The following is a 22,691-nucleotide window of genomic DNA, read 5'->3' as shown; positions in this document are numbered from 1 at the left end:
TCCCCATTTGATGTTCCTACTAAATCTAACAAGATAGTTCTTTATAATGGACTCTAATCCATTCTAAGTGATCTTGAAACAAGTCAGAGCGATTTTGTGTTTCATAATGTGTGAAACCTTTTGTTTTCAGCTCCTTGTAGTATCAGGGCTTGCTTTTCCTCTTCGAGGTCTGGCCTTTCGCGTGCCACTACAATCCCCAACAACTGATCTTGCATCCCCTCAGACGTGATCATGAAGTTTAATAACGTTACCTGTAAATGAAAGAATATTCAAGAACTGCATCATTAAGTCTATTGAGAAAGCCTCTGCTTTTTTCAGTTCTGACCTTAAAATAGGCTCTATTTACTATGGTAGAAATATGTGCAAAGTGAAATCTGTAGAGATGATGATTAAAGGTAAATGCAAGCTTGACTGCCAGATTAAAAACCCACCAAAGTTTCTCAGAGTCATAAATGCAGTATTTCAAAGGGTTTTGTTTGGCGATCAATTTTATTCCTGTTTCGAACTGGCCCAGTTTCTGACAACTGTTTAATCCTCAAATCAATTAGGGTCAGGTTGGAAGCTATCCTTCATACTGGCTGGACCAGCTGAGTTATAGGTTAAGGATCATAGTGGTGTCAAAAAGTAAAGGGAACTCTTACCAAGTGAGATAGGAGGAAAAAGAACACTATTATTACTTGAGTAGAGTATGATGTATGATATTTACAATGTGATAATCATATTACATAACGTATGACACACAATATAATATTATAATATGGCCTATTATACAATCATGTTACAATATGAATAGCTACTATTATGAACTAGGGAATGTACATTTTAATGGTGTCCATCAAGGCGCAGTCTACCAAGTTGAAGTCCACCAACTCCAAGGTGAAGTCTAAAGCTTCATCCCAGTATCTAATGGCTCTTACAGGCTTTGGTTCTACATCTTACAATTCCTCCTTCTCTGGTTCCTTCCCATAAGTAGGAAAGTAATCATGGTCAGGTCTCTCCTTTCATAAAGCAAATACACTAGTAAGTCATTCTCTTGCTCTCCCACAATCCCTTTCAACTGTGCAATGATCTCCCTTTGTGTTCTCACAACCGTATTTATTGAAACTGTTGTTTATATACACTTTCTGTCTCTATCCCATTTCATTTTTCAGCCCTCTACAGTCTACTCTCATCCCAGCCTCCACACATCCATAAATACACACAGCAATAAACTATAGGAACTTTCTGGCTCTGGTCATCAATAAACCCATAAGTCAATAAATACTTACCTGACCTTGGGTTATGTTGAGCACTGTCCCCCAACCTTTATTCCCCCCCACCCCGGCCTTTTTAAACATCTATTTTGCAATCTGCCTGCCCTCTGCCTGTGTGTCTTGAGTTCAGGTCTGCACTTCGGTCTTGAGCATCACCTCTCATACCTCCTTTCCATGTACCTTTCATTTTTGATATGCTGAACTAATTGTGGAGTCCCATGCACACCAACTAGGAAATGTCTGCATGTTCTTCAGCTCTGGCTGCTGAGTGGGAGACTTTATGCTTCCCCACTTTTCCCTAGTAAGAGAATTTGAGACTATTTCCTTTGCAAGAATGGAGCCATTCTGCCTTTGTAAGAAAAGTTTCAGAAAGTGTAAAACAGCTGCTTGCAGTACCCCTAGGAAGGTGACTCCCTTCTCTGCCCAAACCCGGCACCTTCTCCATGGTGGTTTCCTCTGGGTTAAACTTTTCCCCTCACCTGACCCATGGTGGGACACTTAGTATAGATTACATGAGCATAATCATAAATTTAGATGGGATAATAAGAAATTCCTGAAATCAAGCAATTAAAAACTCCATTAAATGTTGTTTTGTAATTCTCTACTGCTTTGGCATTTATTCGTGGAAAAAAATTAAGCTTTCGAGAGAGTTTCCCTGTTGGCATGAGAAAACAAGTGCACAAGTTAGATTTCCTTTAATCCCCAAGCTATAGCCATAGTACTGAGGGAAATTTATGTTTTACAAATTCTATCTCATTGAATTCAGATACAAGGAGGTATTCATTCATATTCCATTAATGTTAGATCTTTCGAGATCAAGATTTTGTAAATCTAGGGATTTGCTCACAAATAACAATAAACATTCAAATAATAACAAAGAAACATTTCAAGTTATATAAAATATGATTTCATAATTTTATTTTCATTTAGATTCAAAAGGATTATAGCACCATGATATCATCCCTTGGGAACTTTTGAAAGCAAAGGTACATAAAAGATCCTAAAAATAGGATGAAGAGGAAGTATTTTAATTTGTAAATGAAAGCAAGTAACTGCCTCACTATGTTTTCTAATCCCTGTTTAATCAATCCCAGCAATTAAAAATAATGAAGCAATAAGGCACTCTAGGGATCTTAAGGATTTCAATACTGAATCATAGATCAGTTTCTTCCCCACAGCAGTTTATGACTTCTATAACTAGTTACTTGTCAACTAAGAATTGTTGGTTAGTTGTGATATTTTCATAGTTTTTACTGAAAAGTAAACATGGCTTACCACGTCATCTATTAAAAAAATTTTAACACAGCTTTGGGATTTTATCATTTTCTCTTATGCTTCACTCTTTCTCACTTATATTTAAAAGCTAAACAATAATGCTAATTGTTAACACTCACACAACACTATGTGGTGGGCCTTAGTCTAAGCATTGGCACAGATTAATTTAATTAGCCTTTATACCCCTCCATGAGATAGACATTTATTATTCCTGCTTATAGACTAGGAAATAGAGCCACAGAGAGGTTGAATAACATCACACAATTGGCAAGTGATAAAACTAGGATTTGAACCAAGATAGTTTGGGTCCAGAATCTATGTTCTTAATCACTGCTAGATACTACCACTCCTAATAGATAAATAGATAATACACAATTTAGGTGCGTAGATAACATTTATTTTAATAAGTTAAAAATAGGTGGCCAAGAACTTCCATATTTTAACATTGTGTTTTTTTAAAACTAAGCTCAAGACTTTTCCCCAGTCTTCCTGGCTGCCCTGAAGCAGTAGGGACATACTTTAGTATGGACATACTTTAGACTGGACATACTTTAGTATGTCCCCAATTCTGAACTCCTGTGTTTTCCTAGTCATAAATATGGTCACTTTACATATACATTATTTACACTGTAAATCTCTTGAGAGCAGTGACACTGTTTGTTCATCTTGGAGGGAATGAATTAGGTCATCTTTATGTTTCCTCTGCCTCTATAGGGAGATGCCTATGTTAATTTAAATATTTCCAATAAAGGACAGTTTTTGAACTCTCTGGATAAATCTTGTCTCTGTATGTAACTTTCAAAATCAAAATCAACATTTCTTAATGTCCTCTCCTGCAAGATTTTTTTAAAAAAATATTTATTTTGAGAGAGAGAGCACACATGCATGCATGGGTGTGAGGGCGCAGAGAGGGGAAACAGAATCCCAAGCAGGCTCCATGCTGTCAGCGCAGAGCCGGATGGAAGGATTGATCTCATGAACTGTGAGATCATGACCTGAACCAAAATCAAGAGTTGGATGCTTCACCGACTGAGCCACCCAGGCACCCCATCTCTTCCTACCTTCTGTAAATAAAAGTTATCCCTCCCTAACCTCTCTCATTCCACAAACATTTATCAAGAGTCAACTTTATCGAGTGCCAAGATTTGGGAATAAAAAATGGAATGACCTCCAGGAGCTCAGTTGCAGATCAGTATCTCAAGTAATTTTAGTCATTGACTAGGACTTTAAACTAACTTTGCTCTTGAAAGGAAATTCTAGTATTTTAAAAAGAATTAGTGATCAAAATCAGTTCCTTTAAGTAATTATAAAAAATCAGATAGCAGCAACCTTATTCTGAGAGAGAATGGATTTTTTTGTTAATGCCAATGCCAAGAATTAGCATATTATCACTTATTACAAAGGATGCCCATATGTGCCATCTATCCTTAACGATGAAATTCTAAGAATAATATCAATTATAGAAATTAGATTCTCAAAGTTTACTTTTCACTGCACACTGAAGGCTCCTTTATTACTTACATGCACACACAAAATAAACATTTAGAAATTATTATAGCTATTTCAGGAACTGCCAAGCAAGGACAAAATCTTTTTCTTAGGAAGACCTGTTCTTCTTATGGCTTAGGAGGAAAATATAGTCATTAATTGTACAATTCGATAAAGAAACATTCACTTTAGATACTGGCCTTTACTGATGTTTCAGGAAGATAATGAGGATTTCTTAGCTTGGTAGTAATATAGAAGCGGAAATCTGGCGCGTATTCAATGGTAGAGTCCCCGAGTCGGATACATATACTCCCACCCTGCTTAAAGGTCTGTTTTAGTAGAAGAGGTTCCAGGATAGGATCTAGCTCTTCTCCAACATTTTCTAGTAACACTGGAGTAAAATCAGAAAAAAGATGCCATGTTATTTTAAATACTGACTGTAAACATTCAACTCTCCAAACTCTTTTAGCCTTCTACATTGCTGTTATTCCTAGTTACCTATAAAATTATTTTTGTCTTCTGAGTATAAGGAAATGGTATCATAAAAATAACTGGAAGTCTGTGGGAAGGGCTTAACCAGTGGGTCTGTCTTGTCATTTTGCACGCTTCCATGCTTTTTGGTCTGCAATTCACCACGTGCCCAGGTATGATGGCAGTGAGGTAAACCCGTCTGAGACACCAGAGAATAAGCGTTTCAAGTTGTAGTTATTTGGTTACATTTGTAATCATAAAAGTAACTCACGCTTAAGTAGCACATGTGGAAAATGTAAGAAAGACTAAAAGTATTAAGCAAGGAGGCTATTAGACTGAGCTGGTGGCTGAGTAAGCAAGACAAGCTCTAAACTTATAAAAGTCTTAAGGTTACAAAATCAAGTCAAAATCAAAACCCTAAGGCTAACCAAATACGAACAGCCAATTTTAAGCTATTTAAGCTTTTGCTCCCTACTTGTTCTCTATCCTCAGCTCTGGTCAGTGGGGCACCCTAACAGCTTCCAGTTTGGTGCTGCCCAATTCCAATTGTGTTTTGCTCAAATAAACATTTAAAAATTTTAGTGTGCCTCAGTTTATCTTTCAAATATTTTATACAGTTGTCTCATACTCCTATGCAGGTGGGTAGAAAAATGACACAAAACTATGTTTGATAATTATTTGTTGGATAAATTTGTCTCTTCAGTATTTTTATTCATCTTTTTCTATACACAATTGAGACTAAACAATATACCTAATTTTGCATCCTATTTTGCTTGACATTATAGCATAAATATTCCAATTAAACCTGATAAACATGCTTTTAATTACTGTACAATAGTCACATATTAACTTTATCTTTTTTTTAAATCAATTCTCTATTATTATATATTTCAATTGTTTTCTGTTCTCAGCGTTACAAACAGCACTGTATACAAAAACCTTGTGCTTAAGAATATTTTCTTATGATAGCATTCTAGAAGGGGAATTCCTGGCTGAAAGATCAGGGACATTGTTAGGGCTCATGACACATTTGCCAAATTAGTCTTACATTTTGGTGTTTGGGGTGCTATTGCAGCCAACCTTGAATAATGGTGTTTTGCACAAATCCTTCAAGGGACTAGATGTGCAGTCTTGATGGGAAACAAGCTTAGAGTATTGGGATAAGCTTGAGACATTGGGACGAACCTCTACTGCAGTTACAGACATATTCTGCTCCTTCCCAGAGGTTACTCCTGGCTTAAATGAATTCCTAAAATTGTCTTGTCAATTTCTTTCACTGCTGAGATCTTAATTAACCGAAGCAGGCATGTCAGATGATTTTTAAATTCCTTTTCACATTTTGCTTGAATGAAATGATTATTTTTCATGGTTAAATAATATGAGAGTATTATAATGTATTAAGTACATGAATCTATTATTTAGATTGCTTCCATTTTTCCATTGTTAATAATGCTACAGTGAACATCTTTTTGAATAAACCCTTGTGTTTATCTCTGATTACTTAATCAAGCTGGAGTCCTAGAAGCGCAATTAATTTAAAGGCCATTTATATTGCCAAATTACTTTCCTGAATGGCTGAAGAAATTTCAGAGTTGCAATGAGCCCTCATTTTTTAAACCTGTTTTTCTATAAAATTGTACTTACAAATGCCAGGCACCGTGTTGACATTTTATTTTCTCATTCTCAAATGCTTTCAAAAGCATGGAGTATTGTTACCCTAGTTTTGTATATGAGGAAACTGAGGCAAGGCAATTGAGGTAAAATTTTCAGTTAAATCATAGTAAACGACAAAGCAAATACTTGAACTAAGCCGTGTGTCTTCTTACACAGCTTCTTTAAACACAATGTGATATTGCCAGCATTAAATACTATATTCATGACTTTTACAATTTGATAGGTAAAAAATAGTTAACACTTGTATTCAAGGCTTGACGTTTCAGTTGATCTTTGTCTAGTTATTTTTTTCCCCCTCTGGATATTGTATATTAGTATATTTGCCCTGTTCCTGGCACATGTGTACTGTGTATTACAATCAGGTTCAGTTCTAAGTGATAAAAAAAACTAAAATAGTGACATGGAAAAGAAGGACTTTATATCTCGTGTAAAGGGGAGCCTGCTGTAATTAGTCTAGAGGGGGAAGGACAGTGTGTCTAAATGGTCAGAGATCCAAGTTGTTGCCATCTCGCTCCTTTTTGGCCAAAATGGCCTTTCAAATGGCATCCACATTCCAACCATCAGAAAGGAAGAAAACACAGAAACGGGGAAAATATCTCTTAAGGATATTTACAGAGAAACACAAATGGCATTTCCACTTATATCATGAGGGCCAGACCATAGTCAAATCATCACATACAACCACAGTGGCAATCAGGAAATTTCTTTCTTTACTCTGTACCCAGCTAAACATGGGGGTAGCGCTCGTTTTTAAAACTTCATTTGTATTGTTTTTTTTAAATGTTTACTTAGTTGAGAGAGAGAGAGACACAGTGCAAGTGGGGGAGGAGCAGAGAGAGAGACGGAGACACAGAATCTGAAGCAGGCTTCAGGCTCTGAGCTGTCAGGACAGAGCCCGACGCGGGGCTTGAACTCATGAACCGTGAGATCGTGACCTGAGCTGAAGTTGGATGCTTAACCAACTGAGCCACCCAGGTGTCCCTCATTTGTATTTTTTAACACTGTGGTAGCAAATAGCTCCCCATCCCCCAGTTTTCTGCCTGTTTTCAAATTTGTTTACATTTCTTTTTACATTTTATATTCCCATAGAAATTTTCAAAACTTGTTCAAAAGTAAAAAGAACAGTACACTGAACGTGATGTACTAATCATCCAGCTTTGACCCTTGACCCTTGCAAATGTAGCCAATCTTCTTTCATTTCTTCCTCATCTCATCCTGGATTATTTACAAACAAATCCTAGAAATCCTAGAACTTCCACCTCTAGATATTTGGCTATCTCTGAAAGATAAATACTCTTTTTTAAAAATTGCCACAGCTTAAAAATTTATCAATAATTCACAATTTTATCAGACATCAAAGCAGGGAATAAGTTTCTACCTGATCTTAATATATTTTATAACTATTTTTTAATTATTTACTGTTTTTCAGTAGGTTCCATGCCCAATGTGGGACTCGAACTCACAACTCTGAGATCAAGAGTCACATGCTCTCCCAACTGAGCCAGCCAGACACTCCTGTCTTAAAATATTTTGATTATAGTTTGTTTAAATTGGGGTACAAATAAATTCCACAAATTATAATTGCTTGATAATCTCTTAAGTTTAGTGTTTCTTGGCTTAGCTGAAAAATTTTTAGAGTCAAACCTATTAAGCTTTTTCTTTTCTATTTTATCCATGTGTATTTTCCTAGAAAGTTCTTTTACAAAGACAAGATATCATTCCCCTATGTTTTCTTTTAGCATTTATGTCTTTTATTTTTTCTTTCATATTTAATTCCTTAATTCATCTGGAACATATTTTGGTGTGAGGGGAGACTCAATATATTTTTCCACAAAACCATTTTTTCAACACCATTTGCTGAATGACCTATCATTCTCCCATTGGTTCATAATGCTTACCTGATGATGCATTAAAGGCTTATATTTATTAGGGTTTATTCCAGAACTTATTCCAGTTGACTCCAAACTCACTCTTCTTTTTTTTAACGTTTATTTATTTATTTTGAGAGAGAGAGAGTGCACAAGTGGAAGAGGGACAGAGAGAGAATCGCAAGCAGGCTCCATGCTGCCAGTTCAGAGCCTGATATGGGGCTCGATCCCACAAACCTGTGAGATCATGACCTGAGCTGAAACCAGAGCTGGAAACTTAACCGATTGAGCCACCCAGGCACACTCAAACTCACTCTTTTTCTGAACTTGTATTGGCTTTTTTATTTTCTTTCTTCTGTGTTAGTTTTAGTATTATTTCCAAAACTTTTATTTCTGAAAGAGTTGACATCTTTACAACATTTAGTTTTCCTATCAGACAGATAGGTCTTATTCAAGTCTCCTTATTTTTCTGTGAAGTTTTGTCACCTTTTTACTATGCATTGTTAAAGTCATCCTAAGTTTCTGTTTGATTTTGTTTTGTTTCCTATTCACTAGTTGACTATAATCACTGCACACTTATTTTTTCTCAGTTGTTATTTTTAAATATTCTTTTTGGAATATATACACTCCATTAAATTATTTTATCCTAATAGCTTTTTAGCTAATTTTCCTTGGTTTTCTAGATGAAATATATTGTCTGCAAATAAAATGTTATTTCCTCTTTCCAAATGTTACCGCATCCTCATTGTTTCACTGCACTGAAAAGAACTTTCGTAATAATGTTAAGCAACAACAGTGATACTAGATACCAATTTCTCATTTTTATTTTATATGATCAGATTTTTTCAATCTATTAATTTTCTAGAATAACAAATGAACCGAAATTCTTTTTATGAAATATTATAACATTTAAATTTTGTGGAACTGCCTCAGCTTTTATTGACAGCATTTTTTTAATAAAACCTCATATTCAAATTATTTTTCCCTAAAATATATTATACAATTTCATCCTTTACACTTATTTGTTTCCTGTTTTGAAATGGAATTAAGAGTGTCTATATTAATATGTATGAGTCCCTTTCAAAGCTAAAATACATATTACAAAACTTAAATATTATAGACTTAGTTCTTTTTCCCAAAAGTGAAAATTTATTCCTTACTAACAGAATCAAGTCTTAAGCCTGTTAAGTTTTCTATAGCCTCCTTATTTCAAAGAAATCTATCCTCACAATTGAATATTTACTATATTATAAGCCTCAGTGAAAAATCAAAAGCATTCTAAACTTAAAAAAACAGGAAAAGAACAATAATCTATGGGTATATGAATTATCCCAGAATGCTCTCCTTATTTTGACTCCTTTAACTTTTAATTAGATCAAAATATGTTTCATGTTAAAACACAGGAGCAAAAATTAATGAGACGGGCTTTTCTTCATATTTCTATCATCAAAGTTAACAAAATGCTGGTTTATGTAAAAACCTCCTTCCTCATTTCCAAATGTCAGCTCATCAGTATTTGCAAAGCTTGTGGGAAACCAAGATCAGGGACCAAACACATGGCTTGCTAATATCTTTTGAGTAAGGCAGAGAATCTCTCTAAAAACAGTTATCTTTACCAACAGAAATATAAAGGAAACCAAGTATTCTTTTAATACTTATTTCACTTAGGAGAGCAACTGATATCAGTTTTTTATTACGTATTATCTACATTATTCTATGTTAGACTTCAAATTAATAGAAAAAATCTTCCGCATATTATGTTCAACAATGCAGCATACTGCATCCACAGGAGAGTCAGCCCTTTTGGACCACCTCCTGGGAACCCTCAAAGAGCTTGGAGGTGAGACGCACATAATAAAAGGGCAATAGTAGAAACCTATAAAAACTGCATTATTGGCATTTCATTGGAGAGGTTGAGAATTCACAGAAAAAGAGGTGTTTGAGTTGTACCTTAAAGGGTAAGCTTAAAAGACTTCACCAAGTGGATGGAAGAGCAGAGAAAGCCAAGAGATGTGAAGCAATGCCATGTTGTATGTACCCCCTGCTCCCGTGTTCTAAATTTCATCACATGTGTGATCTCGGTCTCCCTCTCAAACCAATAATATTTCTCCAAAATGGCAGAGACCAAGTCTGTCTTGTTCATGCTAGGTTTTCAGTGGTAGTGGCAAAACAAGTATTTGTTAGGTGAATGAATGAACAAAACAGATGAGCAAATGAAATAAAACTTAAACCAGAAGTAGTCTTGCACATTACACGCAAGGGGGAAATAAAGTGAAGTGCCAGGAGAAAAAAGGAAAGAAGGCTCAGGTATGACAGAGGCTGCCCTTAAGGCAAAGATTCTTTTTCCACAGAGGTAATGAAAAGCCATTCAGAAATGTTTTAGACAAATTTATTTTTTTTTTTAAACATTTTATTTTGAAGCAATCTCTACATCCAACATGGGGCTTGAACTTACAACCTCAAGTTTAAGAGCCACATGCTCCATCAACTGAGCCAGCCAGATGCCCCTAAGTTGATGCCTTTTTAAAGTTTTGTCTTGTTTTTCCGGGATATAAGACAGCCTAACCCAACGAGAATTGCTTTATCGGGATATAAAATTGATTTATCCGCAATATTTATATGATTAACATCCTATGCACACCTTATTCATTGGTGTAGCTAATACAGATGTATCTTTCTTTTCTACAACGTTGGCTTTCAAACTTTTTTTGTAAGCAGTACGATACTTTTTTCCAAAGAGGTTATTATCTTAAAACCCAGTATAAACAAAGTAAAGGGAGGCCTGTCTGGTTGAAGAAGAGCCAGGTCGGTGAAGGAGGAGAAAACCTCTACCTTCCCTACCCAGGCTGTCAGCAAGGGATGACAGATTAAAAGCCATTGTTCTTAATAGGCCACTATCAACTGCTTATGTTTTAAAATTGTAACAGTAACCAATTCTTTTACCTGAAGTGTCAATATAAAAGTAATTGTAAAATCTGCCAACTGCTACTCTCTACAATAGATTAAAATTTTTCACTTCTCTCTGTTAGAAGTGAATAATGTTAGAAGGTATTGTAAATAATTATTGGCCATTAAAATTTTTTTTTAATGTGTATTTATTTTTGAGAGAGACAGAGAGAGAGCGAGCATGAGCAGGGGAGGGGCAGGGAGAAAGGGAGACAAAGAATCCAAGGCAGGCTCCAGGCTCTGAGCTGTCAGCACAGAGCCTGACTCAGGGCTTGAACTTACAAACCGCAAGATCATGACCTGAGCCGAAGTCAGACGCTTAACTGACTAGCTACCCAGGCGTCCCAATTATTGTCCATTTTTAAAGTAGTCCATTCCCAAAAGTAGGTTAAAGCAACCGCGAGCGGCACAGGCAGCACTGGGCAAAGGTAGGAGACCTGGGGACTAGTGTCAGCATTCCCCTTTACTAGGTGTATAATCTTGGTTAAGCCACATAACTAACATTCTCTAGTACCTTACTTACCTTGTTCATAAAATGAACTGGTTGGAATTACTACTGGATTTCACACTTTTTATGGTCACAACTCCAAGTAAGAAACACAAATCTTGATCAAGCACACACATATGCACATCAAACCCCCAAAATTTCATAAAATAATGCTTACTGATACTCCATGCTATGCAGCCTAATATATTCTATTCTTTGCTACTGCATTTCATTTAAAAAATACTAGTCATGACCCACTAGAAGTTGCTTTTCTCTCCCACAATTTGGAAACCACCAGACACTTTGTCTCCATCGACCTTTCTTCTCTAAACTGATGTAACACTAACTTAAGATCCGTGACTGAGATTGTAGAATCTCAGAATGTCAAACATGTGGTAGAGGCTTTTTTTTTTTTTTTTTTTTTTTACTGTATCAAGAAAATTTGGCTAAGTGAAATCAAGTAATTTTTTTTTAAGGTTTATTTATTTTGAGAGAGAAGAAGAGGGCAAATGAGGATGGGCAGAGAGAAAGGGAGAGATAATCCCAGGCAGGCTCCACACTGTCAGATGGGGCCTGACATGGGGCTTGATCTCATGAACTGTGAGATCATGACATCAGCTAAGATCAATAGTTGGATGTTTAACCCACTGAGCCACCCAGACGCCCCAAGTAATTTTAAACTATTTAAGGTGCCAATTCTTTCAAGAAATCTTCCCTATTTCTGTGAATTCTCATAAACATCTGTGCCTTTCTTATTATGCTAATATAATTGAATATATACTAATTTAATTAAAAGAGAATATGTGCACACCACAGGTAAATCTCCAAGAAACAACATACATTGAACTTAGCAGACACTTCTGTAACTACCTAAAGTACAGTAACTCATTTCTTCCCCATGCTATATGCTCAAAGTACAGATGGGAAAACTGAGTCTCAGAAAGATCACTGAACTAAACAATGAGTAAGAGGCAAGACCTCTAACTCCAGAGCTAGTGCACCTACTCACAACAGCATAATGGTTCTAGCAAGGATTAGTGACACATGTCCACTTTCTATTTTTATTACTGTTAGTAACACATGTTGTCTGATCCTATTAAACAAGCAAGATATTTGATAGTAGAGGTCATGTTCACCCTTTTCTGTAACGCATATATCACTATACCATATTCTATGAACACCAGTTAGATGAATGAAATACCATTTGTGTATGTGTCTGTGTATCCATATACATAAACACAGATTTTGTAGGTAGGCTAAGGTTTTTCATTTCACGTGTACCCCAACCAAACCTAAAATTGTAATATTTTAAAGATTAGATCATTATTTTATTTAAAACCTTTTTTTTTAATGTTTATTTGAGAGAGAGAGAGAGAAACAGAGCATGAGTGGGGGAAGGGCAGACACATGCACGCACGCGCGCGCGCGCACACACACACACACACACACACACACACACACACACACACACACAGAATTCCAAGCAGGCTTCAGGCTCTGTCAGCACAGAGCCCAACGCAGGGCTTGAACTCAAGAACCACGAGATCATGCCCTGAGCCAATGTCAGATGCTCACTGACTGAGCCGACCAGGTGTCCCAAGATTAGCTCATTATTAACATGCAAAAATAAAAGGTCTAGAAGACTACCTGATACTTTTGTTGTAATTCTTCCATGTTGTACTAGCTCTAGTAGCAATTGGAATTTGCTCAACTTGTCCTAAGCACAAATATGTTGTTGTTTCATAATGTTTACATCCATTTATTTGGTCAAGTAGTCAAAAGTTGATAGGTAACATAAATTTCAAATGTGACAACCCCGGGGCACCTGGGTGGCTCAGTCGTTTAAGCGTCCAACTTCAGCTCAGGTCATAGTCTCATGGTCTGTGAATTCAAGCCCAGCTCAGACTGTGCCAACAGCTCAGAGCCTGGAGCCTGCTTTGGATTCTGTGTCTCCCTCTCTCTCTCTGCCCCTCCCCCACTTGCACTCTGTTTCTCTCTCTCTCTCAAAAATAAAATAAAAACATAAAAGTTAGAACACGATAACCCCAATTTACTCAGATCATAACATTTTGTGTTTCAACAAATGTGACACGTGCGTAGAGCTTTATTGAAAAATCCCTGTCATGTTTCTAATCTCTCCATCCTGGCTGATAATAGTCAGCCATGCAAAATGTGTGTTCACTTCTCTGCCACTTTGGTAGGACAAGTTGAAAGAAGAATAAATAGATAATTGGACTAATGTGTTAAAATACTTCTGGCATATGGAGTGGTCCTATTAATTGCAGAAGCGGAATTATAATGAGAACTAAAGAATGGAAAACCACAAACAAAAATGAAAACAGCTACATTAGAGGAAGCCTCACAAGTGAATCTTGGGACAAAGCAAACAGCCTAACCCAACAAGAATGATAATCTCTCAAGTTCTTGATTAATTATCGATAAGTAATGAAAGACATAACAAAGCCATTATTTATTTAAGATGAGTCTGACACAAATATCTTTTTAAAAAAGAAAAAAACCTACCTCCTTCTGGGTTAGTTGTGCCCTTTCCAAGCATTACCGTAATGTACACTTCTACACTTACTATTCAACTACATACCAGGGGTACCAAACTGGATGCAATTTTCCAGAGTCCTGACGTAGTCAGGGTCACTTAATTTAATTACATGAAGACTATTGGTTTTTTCCATGTTCTTGATCCATTTATTAGCCTGACCTTGAGGATCTATCATCAGAGGCCACCTTCTTGCATTCCTGAAAGAGGGAAAAAAGACAATGCTGGTCAAATCATGATTTGTCTCTATGTTAATAATCATGCACATATCACTTTCTTACAGTTTATGCTTTATGGTAACATTTTACTTTTTAGTGTACTATGAGAAACTATGTTCTTACAGCAGAAACATTTACATTGACTAGACTATTAAAATGACAACTATAAAAAATCACATTGCAAACACATTTTTGGGGGGAGAGAGAGAGAGAGAAAATGTGAGTTGGGGAGGGGCTGAGAGGGAGAGAGAGAATCCCAAGCAGGCTCCACGCTGTTAGTGCTGAGCCTGATGACACGAGGTTCAATCTCATGAACCGTGAGATCATGACCTGAGCCAAGATCAAGAGTTGGACACTTAACTGACTGAGCCACCCAGGCAGCTTGCAAGTTGTTTACTCTTTGGAAAACAATAATTCTCTAAAGGTTAAACTTTTGAAAACATTTGTCGCTTTTGCTGGTTAAGTAAATTCAATTAGCAAGAACACTGCAAATTGGGAAACCAGTTTTTCACTGGGCCCTGCCATTAATTACTTGTGTGACTCTGAAACCATTTCTTGGTTCCCATCTGCTATCATTTGTACAAGAGAGAAAGAGAAAGAATTGAGACATCATATCTCTCTTTGAGATCTAGACCATTAAGGATATAATGGTCTAAAAAAAAAGGATAAAAAGCATAATTTTAATCATCTAAACTTCTTGGACCCTAAAGTGTTAATACAACTTTTGACCCAGTATTTGTTTCAAACACTTGTGTATTTAATGTCATACATGTAGTTCATTACATATTTCTAAGCTCCCTACAGACAGAAAGATATTCTGGGAAAGTCAGTTTTTGCACTATGGGAGAGCTCATACTTACTGCTCTGTTCTTACTCACATCCCTTTTTTACGGTAAGATCAAGAGCAGTAAACCATGAGATACCCAGTTTATTTTCCAGCGTGATGTGGGGTCACAAAGAATTAACCAGTATCTGCCATCACTAAATAGTATCCAAACATATAGCCTTCTGCATCGTGTGAAATGCAATCAACATTAAGATTACTGTTATTCTCTTGGAAGTTTCAATAAACACAAGCCATAATTCTGGTCACTTCCCTAAAGATATTGCCATACTCTTCAAAAGTGAGCACAGCAAATTCGTAGGTTGCCAGAAGAGCAGAAGGAGAAAATAAAAGATGACTGGAGCAAACACAAAACACAAAAATGCGAGGCTAAAAAGGGATAATTTATTTAGTATCGTCTCATTATAATATGAATTTAGAAATTCATGGGATAATTTGTCCCAAATGGAAGTAACCCATTTAAGTATTTAGTATTTAAGTTAGAACCTGGAATAAAACATGTAGTTTATATTGTAGAGAAGACAGACTTGCCCTCCAAATTAGCATTATACAATGTAATAGTCAGTTTGAAATTGAGTGACTCAGTCTTCCTTCTGTTGCTTCCACAATTTTTAACCACAGATATTCATGCTGTTTCTTTGTCCAAAATGCACTTCTTCCTCATCTTTTCATGTTCAAGTCCCATGCATGTTTCAAGGTCAGCTGAAATGTTATTCAATTCACAAAGTACCACAGATTGTCTTAACAGAAATTTATTTTCCCACAGTTCTAGAGGCTGGAAGTCCAAGATCAAGGTGCTGGCAGGTATGGTTTCTCCAGAGGCCTTTCTCCTTGGCTTGAAGACAACACAGCCCTCTCCATCTGTCCTCATGTGGGCCTCTCCTCTGCGGGCATTCCTGGAATCTCTGATTATAAAGACACCAGTCCTATTGAATTGGGGCTCCATTATACCTAACTTAACCTTAATTATCTCCTGAAAAGTCCTGTCTCTAAATAGTCACATTGAGGGTTATATACTCAACATATGAATGGGGGGTGTGTGTGGACAATTCAGCCCATACCGTAATATTAATTATATTAAGAAGAAGTAAGACCAAAAGAGTAGTGTAATATCTTAGATATAATCAACTAATAAAAATAGAATCGTATCCATAAGACACTAAAGGGTATGAGAAGGAAGATTAGAAAGGAATAAAACTTATAAATATGTAAAAGTCTCATTCTGTCACATTTTAGAAATACTTTTAAGTCGGGAGGATTAAGTGTGTTAGCATTTATGCTTCCCCAAAGAAAGTGAATGACTCACTCTTCCTTCTGTTGCTTCCACAATTTTTAACTACAATACCCATATTCATGTTGTTCCTTTGTCCAAAATGCACTTCTTCCTCATTCTTTCACGTTCAAGTCCTATGCATGTTTCAAGGTCAGCTCAAATGTTACGCACTTCACAAAGCCTGTCTTGAGGTCTCTATTCTCTCTGAAGTTCTTTAGCAGTTCATCTATATTACATTTATGGTACTCTGATAGAATGATAATATTCTATTATGGTAACTTTATAATTTGTCAACAGCATCACTCATCTAAGTTGTGTATTCTTTGAGGGAAAGGTCCACAGTGAGTCTTCTTTATCCTTTTTTTCCTGGATCACATAAAGTTTGATAATCTACTGGAAGGCAAACAACCAAAACACGTCTGACAAACATCATATGGGTTAACAGATTATAAACACAGACATTTTCTAAGTGATCCCCCTCCATGGAGAATACCACTCCAAAGAATACCATCTCAGATTCAGAGGAAAGGATTACGGTGCTGACCAAGCTGGGCTAAGTCCATCATAGTCTTTCTCTTCCACTGATTGCAATGAAAAGTTCTGGATAAAATACAAAAAGCAACTGTTTACAGATTCTAAAAAGTAAATAATGAAAAGTGAATGGAAGGAAAGTTAAAACTGGAGGAATGATCAATAAAGGGGTAGTGAGTTTCCTGTGTTTGTTTGTTTGTTTGTTTTTCTTTCTATCTTCTGGCTTTGGTTGAAGAACAGACCTAATGGGCACCCTGGGCAGCAATCACAGGTAGCAAATATTCAAACTAGAAGACAAAATGATCATGTGTGAACAGGGTAGGGAGGAGGATAGGCAGAGGGAACCTCTTTTTCCTTCTGTCCCTGTCCCCAGGTCAACCCCAGCCACAGAACCATATTCCTATGCAGAAGGAAAACCAATCTGAAAGATATCAATTGCTCTGGATAGCAGAGTTGGGCAAAGGGGCCTCTGCTGTGCATGGTGTGTAAGGGTTTCTTAGTCTGCCCAGGTTGTTGTAACAAATTACTTAAATAATAGACATTTTCCACAGTTCTGAAGGCTGAGAAGCCCAGGACCAAATTTCTAGCAGATCCACTGACTGGTGAAGGCCTCCTTCTGGTTTGCAGATGGCAATTTTCTCATTGCCTCTTCACATGGTAAATTAGTGCCCTCTTAAGGGTGGTAATCCAATGAAAACTCCACCCTGGTGACCCAATTACCTCCCAAGGTTGCACCTCCAAATACCATCACATTGGTGACTTGGGCTCAACATACAAATTTGGCAGACACAAAGATTTAATCCAAAGCAGGGGGAACCCCAGTCTTTTTCTTTTTCGTCTTGTCACTTTGCCCCAAGTGTGGACACGAGTTGTGCAACAGTGTGGGAAGCTGAAACTCTGAAAGAATATCGTCATTTTGCACAGAAAAATACAGAGAACGAGGTCCCTGGGATATGGAAAGTACAGGAGAAATCCTGGAGAAGACAGACTCCAAGAAAGGATTTCTTAATCTAGACACAAGTTCTGATCCGACTACCAATCTGTGCAGGTGCAAAACCTATCCAAAGAAGCATATCAAAGGTTTTGAGCTATGATATAAACCCACGTCCCAGACTTACCCCTGAGTAAAGCATGCTGAGAAGCATCTCTAGACAGCATAGCAAAAACTTTAAATTAGGACTTCACATTGGAGACATCGTGCCCAGAAAGAAAAGACAGAAATTGGCATCTGAACCTTACCAAGTTGTTTGACTACTAAAACAAAAATCAATCTTATTCAGAAGATTTTAATAGGAACCAGCATCTCATTTTCAAAAGGCCCAGGGTACAATCCAAAATTTTTTAACAAACAAAGAGCTAGAATGTGACTAATTCTCAAAGAAAAAGCAGAATGTTAGAATTACCAGAAAAGAACGTTAAAGCATCCTCCACAAGGTAACAGCATTATAAAATAATAATAGTAATAATAATAATAATAATAATAATAATAATAAATGGAAAGAGAGGTGTTCTCAGCAGAGAAACAGAAAGAATAAAAAGGACCAAATGAAAATTTTAGAACTGAACAATATCTGAAATCGGATCCAGTGTAAGGATTCAATAGTAGAAAGGAGATGACAGAGGAAAGTCAGTAATCTAAAAGACAGATGAATAAAAATAATCCAATTTAAATACTAAGGGAAAAAAAGATAAAACAAACAGAGCCTCCAAGATCTGTGAGAAAATATTAAGAGGTTTAACACTCATGTGATGGGGGTCCCAAGAGAGAAGAAAGAGGTAAATGCAGAAAACATATTTGAAAATATAATGGCTGAAACTTTCTCAAACGCAGTGAAACACACAACCATACAGTTTCACAAAGCTTAGCAATCCTCAAAAAAAGGAGAAACTAAAAACCAAAAAAACATACAGAAATGCACACACACCCAGATAAGCTGTAATCAAACTGTTGATAACCAAAGATTTGAAAGCATGGTTTTTGAAAGCAGCCAGAGAAAAGTGATACATTATACATCGATGACAATCATGCAAATGACTGCAGATTTCATGTCAGAAATCACAGAGCCAGAACATAGTAGAACAGTCTCAGAAGAATGAAAAGAATTGTCAACCCAGAATTCTATATCCACCAAATATAACCTTCAAGAATAAAGGTGAAATATTCTCAGATCATGAAAACTAAAAAAATTCTTTGTCAGCAGATTCCCTCTAACTTCTAATGTTCTTCACTCTGAAGGGAAATGATACTAGAGTGAATCTTAGGAAAAAAGCCACAAAATGGTGAATATAATGGACTATTTCTCTCCTCTTAATTTCTTTAAAATATGTATAAATATGGAGACAAAAACATTCAGTTAGGGGGAGCTTCAAAGTATACAGACATACTACATACGACTACTATAACATAATCAGGAGAGGGTAAAGGAGACCTATATGGTTGCAAGCATTCTACAATTTTTATTTTTTTAATTTTAGTTAACATACAGTGCAATATTGGTTTCAGGAGTAGAATTCAGTGATTCATCACTTACATACAATGCCCAGTGCTCATCACAAGTGCCCTCCTTAGTACCCATCACTCATCAAGCCCATCTTCCACTCACCTCCCTCCATCAACCCACAGTTTGTTCTCTATCATTATAAGTCTCTTGTGGTTTGTTTCCCTCTCTTTTCTTCCCCCCACTTTCTCATATGTTCATCTGTTTTGTTTCTTATAGTCCACATATGAGTGAAATCATATGGTATTTGTTTTTTTCTGACTTATTTCAATTAGCATAATACATTCTAGCTCTATCCATGTCATTACAAATGGCACGATTTCATTCTTTTTGACAGAAGAGTAATCTTTTATAAAACACACACACACACACACACACACACACACACTACATCTTCTTTATTCACCAGCCTATGGACATTTGGGGTCTCTCCATAGTTTGCCTATTGTTTGTAATGCTGCCATAAGCATTGGGGTGCATGTACTACTTCAAACCTGTATTTTTGTATCCTTTGGGTAAATATCTAATAGTGCAATTGCTGGATCAAAGGATAGTTCTTTTTTTAATTTTTTTGAGGAATTTCCAGAATGGCTGCACCAGTTTACATTCCCACCAAGAGAAGAATTCTACATTTTAATTGAAGCAGGAAAATATTATTTGAGTAGACATAAAAATTTGTACTAAAAAATAATTCAGGGGCACCTGGGTGGCTCAGATGGTTAAGCGTCTGACTTTGATTCAGGTATGATCTCATGGCTTGTGAGTTTGAGCCCCACACTGAGCTCTGTGGTGACAGTGCAGAGCCTGGAGCCTGCTTCGGATTCTGTGTCTCCCTCTCTCTCTACCCCTCCCCTGCTTGTGCTCTGTCTCTGTCTCTCAAAAATAAATAAACATTGGGGAAAAAAAATAATGCAAAGCATTATAGTGAAAAAATCCAGTAGATAAATTAAGGTGGAATACTAAAAATTGTGGATTATTCAAATTATCCAAAAGAATGAGATATGACAAACCGAGCAACAAAAATCACATGTAAAAACAAAACAAAGAAAAACCCCAAAATAATAATATGGTCGATCTAAATTCAATTATACTGACCACATTAAGTGTAAAGTTGTCTAAACATATAATTAATGGAGGGAGATTATCAGACTGGAAAAAATATAGGCTCTGTATGCTATATATAAGATACCCTTCACTTTAAATATAACATTTATATTAAAGATAAAAGTAACAGATACACCATGCAAACACTAATCAAAAGAAAGCTGAATTACATGTAGACTTCAGAACAAGAAAAATTATCAGGGATACAGAGGGATGTTACATAATAATAAAAAAGTCAATTTATCACAAAGACCTAACAATCCTACATGTTTATGCATCTAACAACAGAGCTCCAAAATACATGAAGCTACAACTAATAGAACTGAAGAGACAATCAATAGACAGATTAGCAAGGATGTGGAAGATGTGAACAACACTATGCCACAATTGAACGTGACATTTAAAGAATCCTTGGAGTGCCTGGGTGGCTAAGTCAGTTAAGCATCCAACTTTGGCTCAGGTCATGATCTCGCAGTCCTTGAGTTCGAGCCCCGCATCAGGCTTTGTGCTGACAGCTCGGAGCCTATAGCCTGCTTCAGATTCTGTGTCTCCCTCTCTCTCTGACCCTCACCCATTCATGCTCTGTCTCTCTCTGTCTCAAAAATAAATAAACGTTAAAAAAATAAGAAAAATAAAAAATAAATAAAAGCCTTAAAAAAAAAGAGAATCCTCTACCCAATAATAGCAAAATAATATTTTTCAAGTATACATGGAAAATTGAGAAAGACCCTATTTATGGCATAAAACAAAGAAATTTAAAACAACTGGAATCTTACAATGTATGTTCTCTGAACATAATGAAATTAAGTAAAAAAAAAAAATAGAAAATAGCTTAAACGTTATCAAGTATTTGGAAATTTAAAAACATATTTTTAAATGGCCTATAAAGAAGTCTCAAGATAGGACATATTTTGAAGGAAATGAAAATACAGCATATCAAAATTTGTGCTATGCAGCTAAAGCAGTGCTTAGTGGAAAATGTATACCAGTAAATGCTTAGATTAGAAAAGAAGAAGAATCTAAATTCAATAACAAGCTTTCACCTTAGGAAACCACAGAAGAGAGTAGTTTAGGCCAAAAACAAGAAATAATAAATATTAAAGCAGAAGTCAATAAAATGGATAACAAAAAAGGTGGATAAAAACAATAAAATGAAGGTTAATTTTTAGATAGGATCCAGAATATTTATTAAGCTTTACCTACGCTGATCAAGAAAAAATAAAATTAAAAAAAGGAAATGCTAATTACTGATATCAGGAATGAGAGAGAAGATTATAATCGTAGACCTTGCGGACATTAAAAGGATGACAAGGTAATACTACAAACAACTCTATGCCAGCTAATTTAACAACTTAGTTGAACTGGACCAATTTCTGGAAAGATGGAAACTACCAAACTTCACTTAAGAATAGATAAATTGCTGGGCACCTGGGTGGCTCAGTAGGTTAGGTATCCAACTTAGGCTCAGGTCATGATCTCATGGTTTGTGGGTTCAAGTCCTGCATCTGGCTCTGTGCTGACAGTTCAGAACCTGAAGCCTGCTTCAAATTCTGTGTTTTCCTCTCTTTCTACCCCTTCCCCACTCATGCTCTGTCTCTCTCTAAGTAAACATTAAAAAAAATTTTTTTTTATAAAGAATAGATAACTTTAATGGTCTTTTAACTCCTTCAAAATTGAAATCATAGGTAACGTCTTCCAACAAAGAAAGTTCTAGGCGCGAATAGTTTCTTTGGTTCTTTCTACAAAACATCTAAGAAAAATAATTCTACATAATCTCTTCCAGAAAACAGAAAGGGGGAGAACACTCTCCAATTTGTTTTATGAGGCCAGTATTACCTTGATAATGAAATCCTGCAGACATGCCAACAAAAGAAACCACATGCCAATATCCCTCACGAACAGAATGTAAAAATCTTCGACAAAGTGTCAGCAAATTGAATCAGAAGTATATAATTAAGGAGAATAGATGAAGACCAGGTAGGGTTTATCCTAGAAATGCAAGGTTAGTCAAACATTCAAAAAAATCAATCCGTAAAATTCACCATATTAACAAACTAAACTTAAAGCACACATCTCTCTGCTTCTGGGGGTGTAGATATGGGGGCCGGCGACGCGGAGGAGGCATCTTTCCCAGAGAGTATGAAACAGCTGAGACACTACTCAGTTCAGAAGTTCATATGCTCCTGGAGCATCGAAAGCCACAGAAT

At 36.2% G+C, this 22,691-nt stretch overlaps 1 protein-coding gene across 3 annotated transcripts in view; it reads right to left on the bottom strand.

Annotated features, from left to right (window-relative positions):
- The window catches only part of DNAH7 (dynein axonemal heavy chain 7), a 265,127-nt gene that overhangs the window by 67,291 nt on the left and 175,145 nt on the right, over window positions 1-22,691 (bottom strand). For all 3 annotated transcript variants that reach the window (XM_058710674.1, XM_058710688.1, XM_058710679.1), the window contains 3 exons: window positions 14,062-14,216; window positions 4,217-4,407; window positions 118-251 (listed from right to left, as the gene is read on the bottom strand). In XM_058710674.1, the coding sequence (XP_058566657.1) occupies window positions 118-251; window positions 4,217-4,407; window positions 14,062-14,216 (480 nt within the window). The remainder of the gene's footprint in view (window positions 1-117; window positions 252-4,216; window positions 4,408-14,061; window positions 14,217-22,691) is intronic.

The sequence above is a fragment of the Neofelis nebulosa genome, chromosome 2 (genome assembly GCF_028018385.1).
Source record: "Neofelis nebulosa isolate mNeoNeb1 chromosome 2, mNeoNeb1.pri, whole genome shotgun sequence".
NCBI lineage: Eukaryota > Metazoa > Chordata > Mammalia > Carnivora > Felidae > Neofelis > Neofelis nebulosa.
Note: the sequence above shows the minus strand (reverse complement) of the source record. Positions and strands in the feature narration are given on the sequence as shown.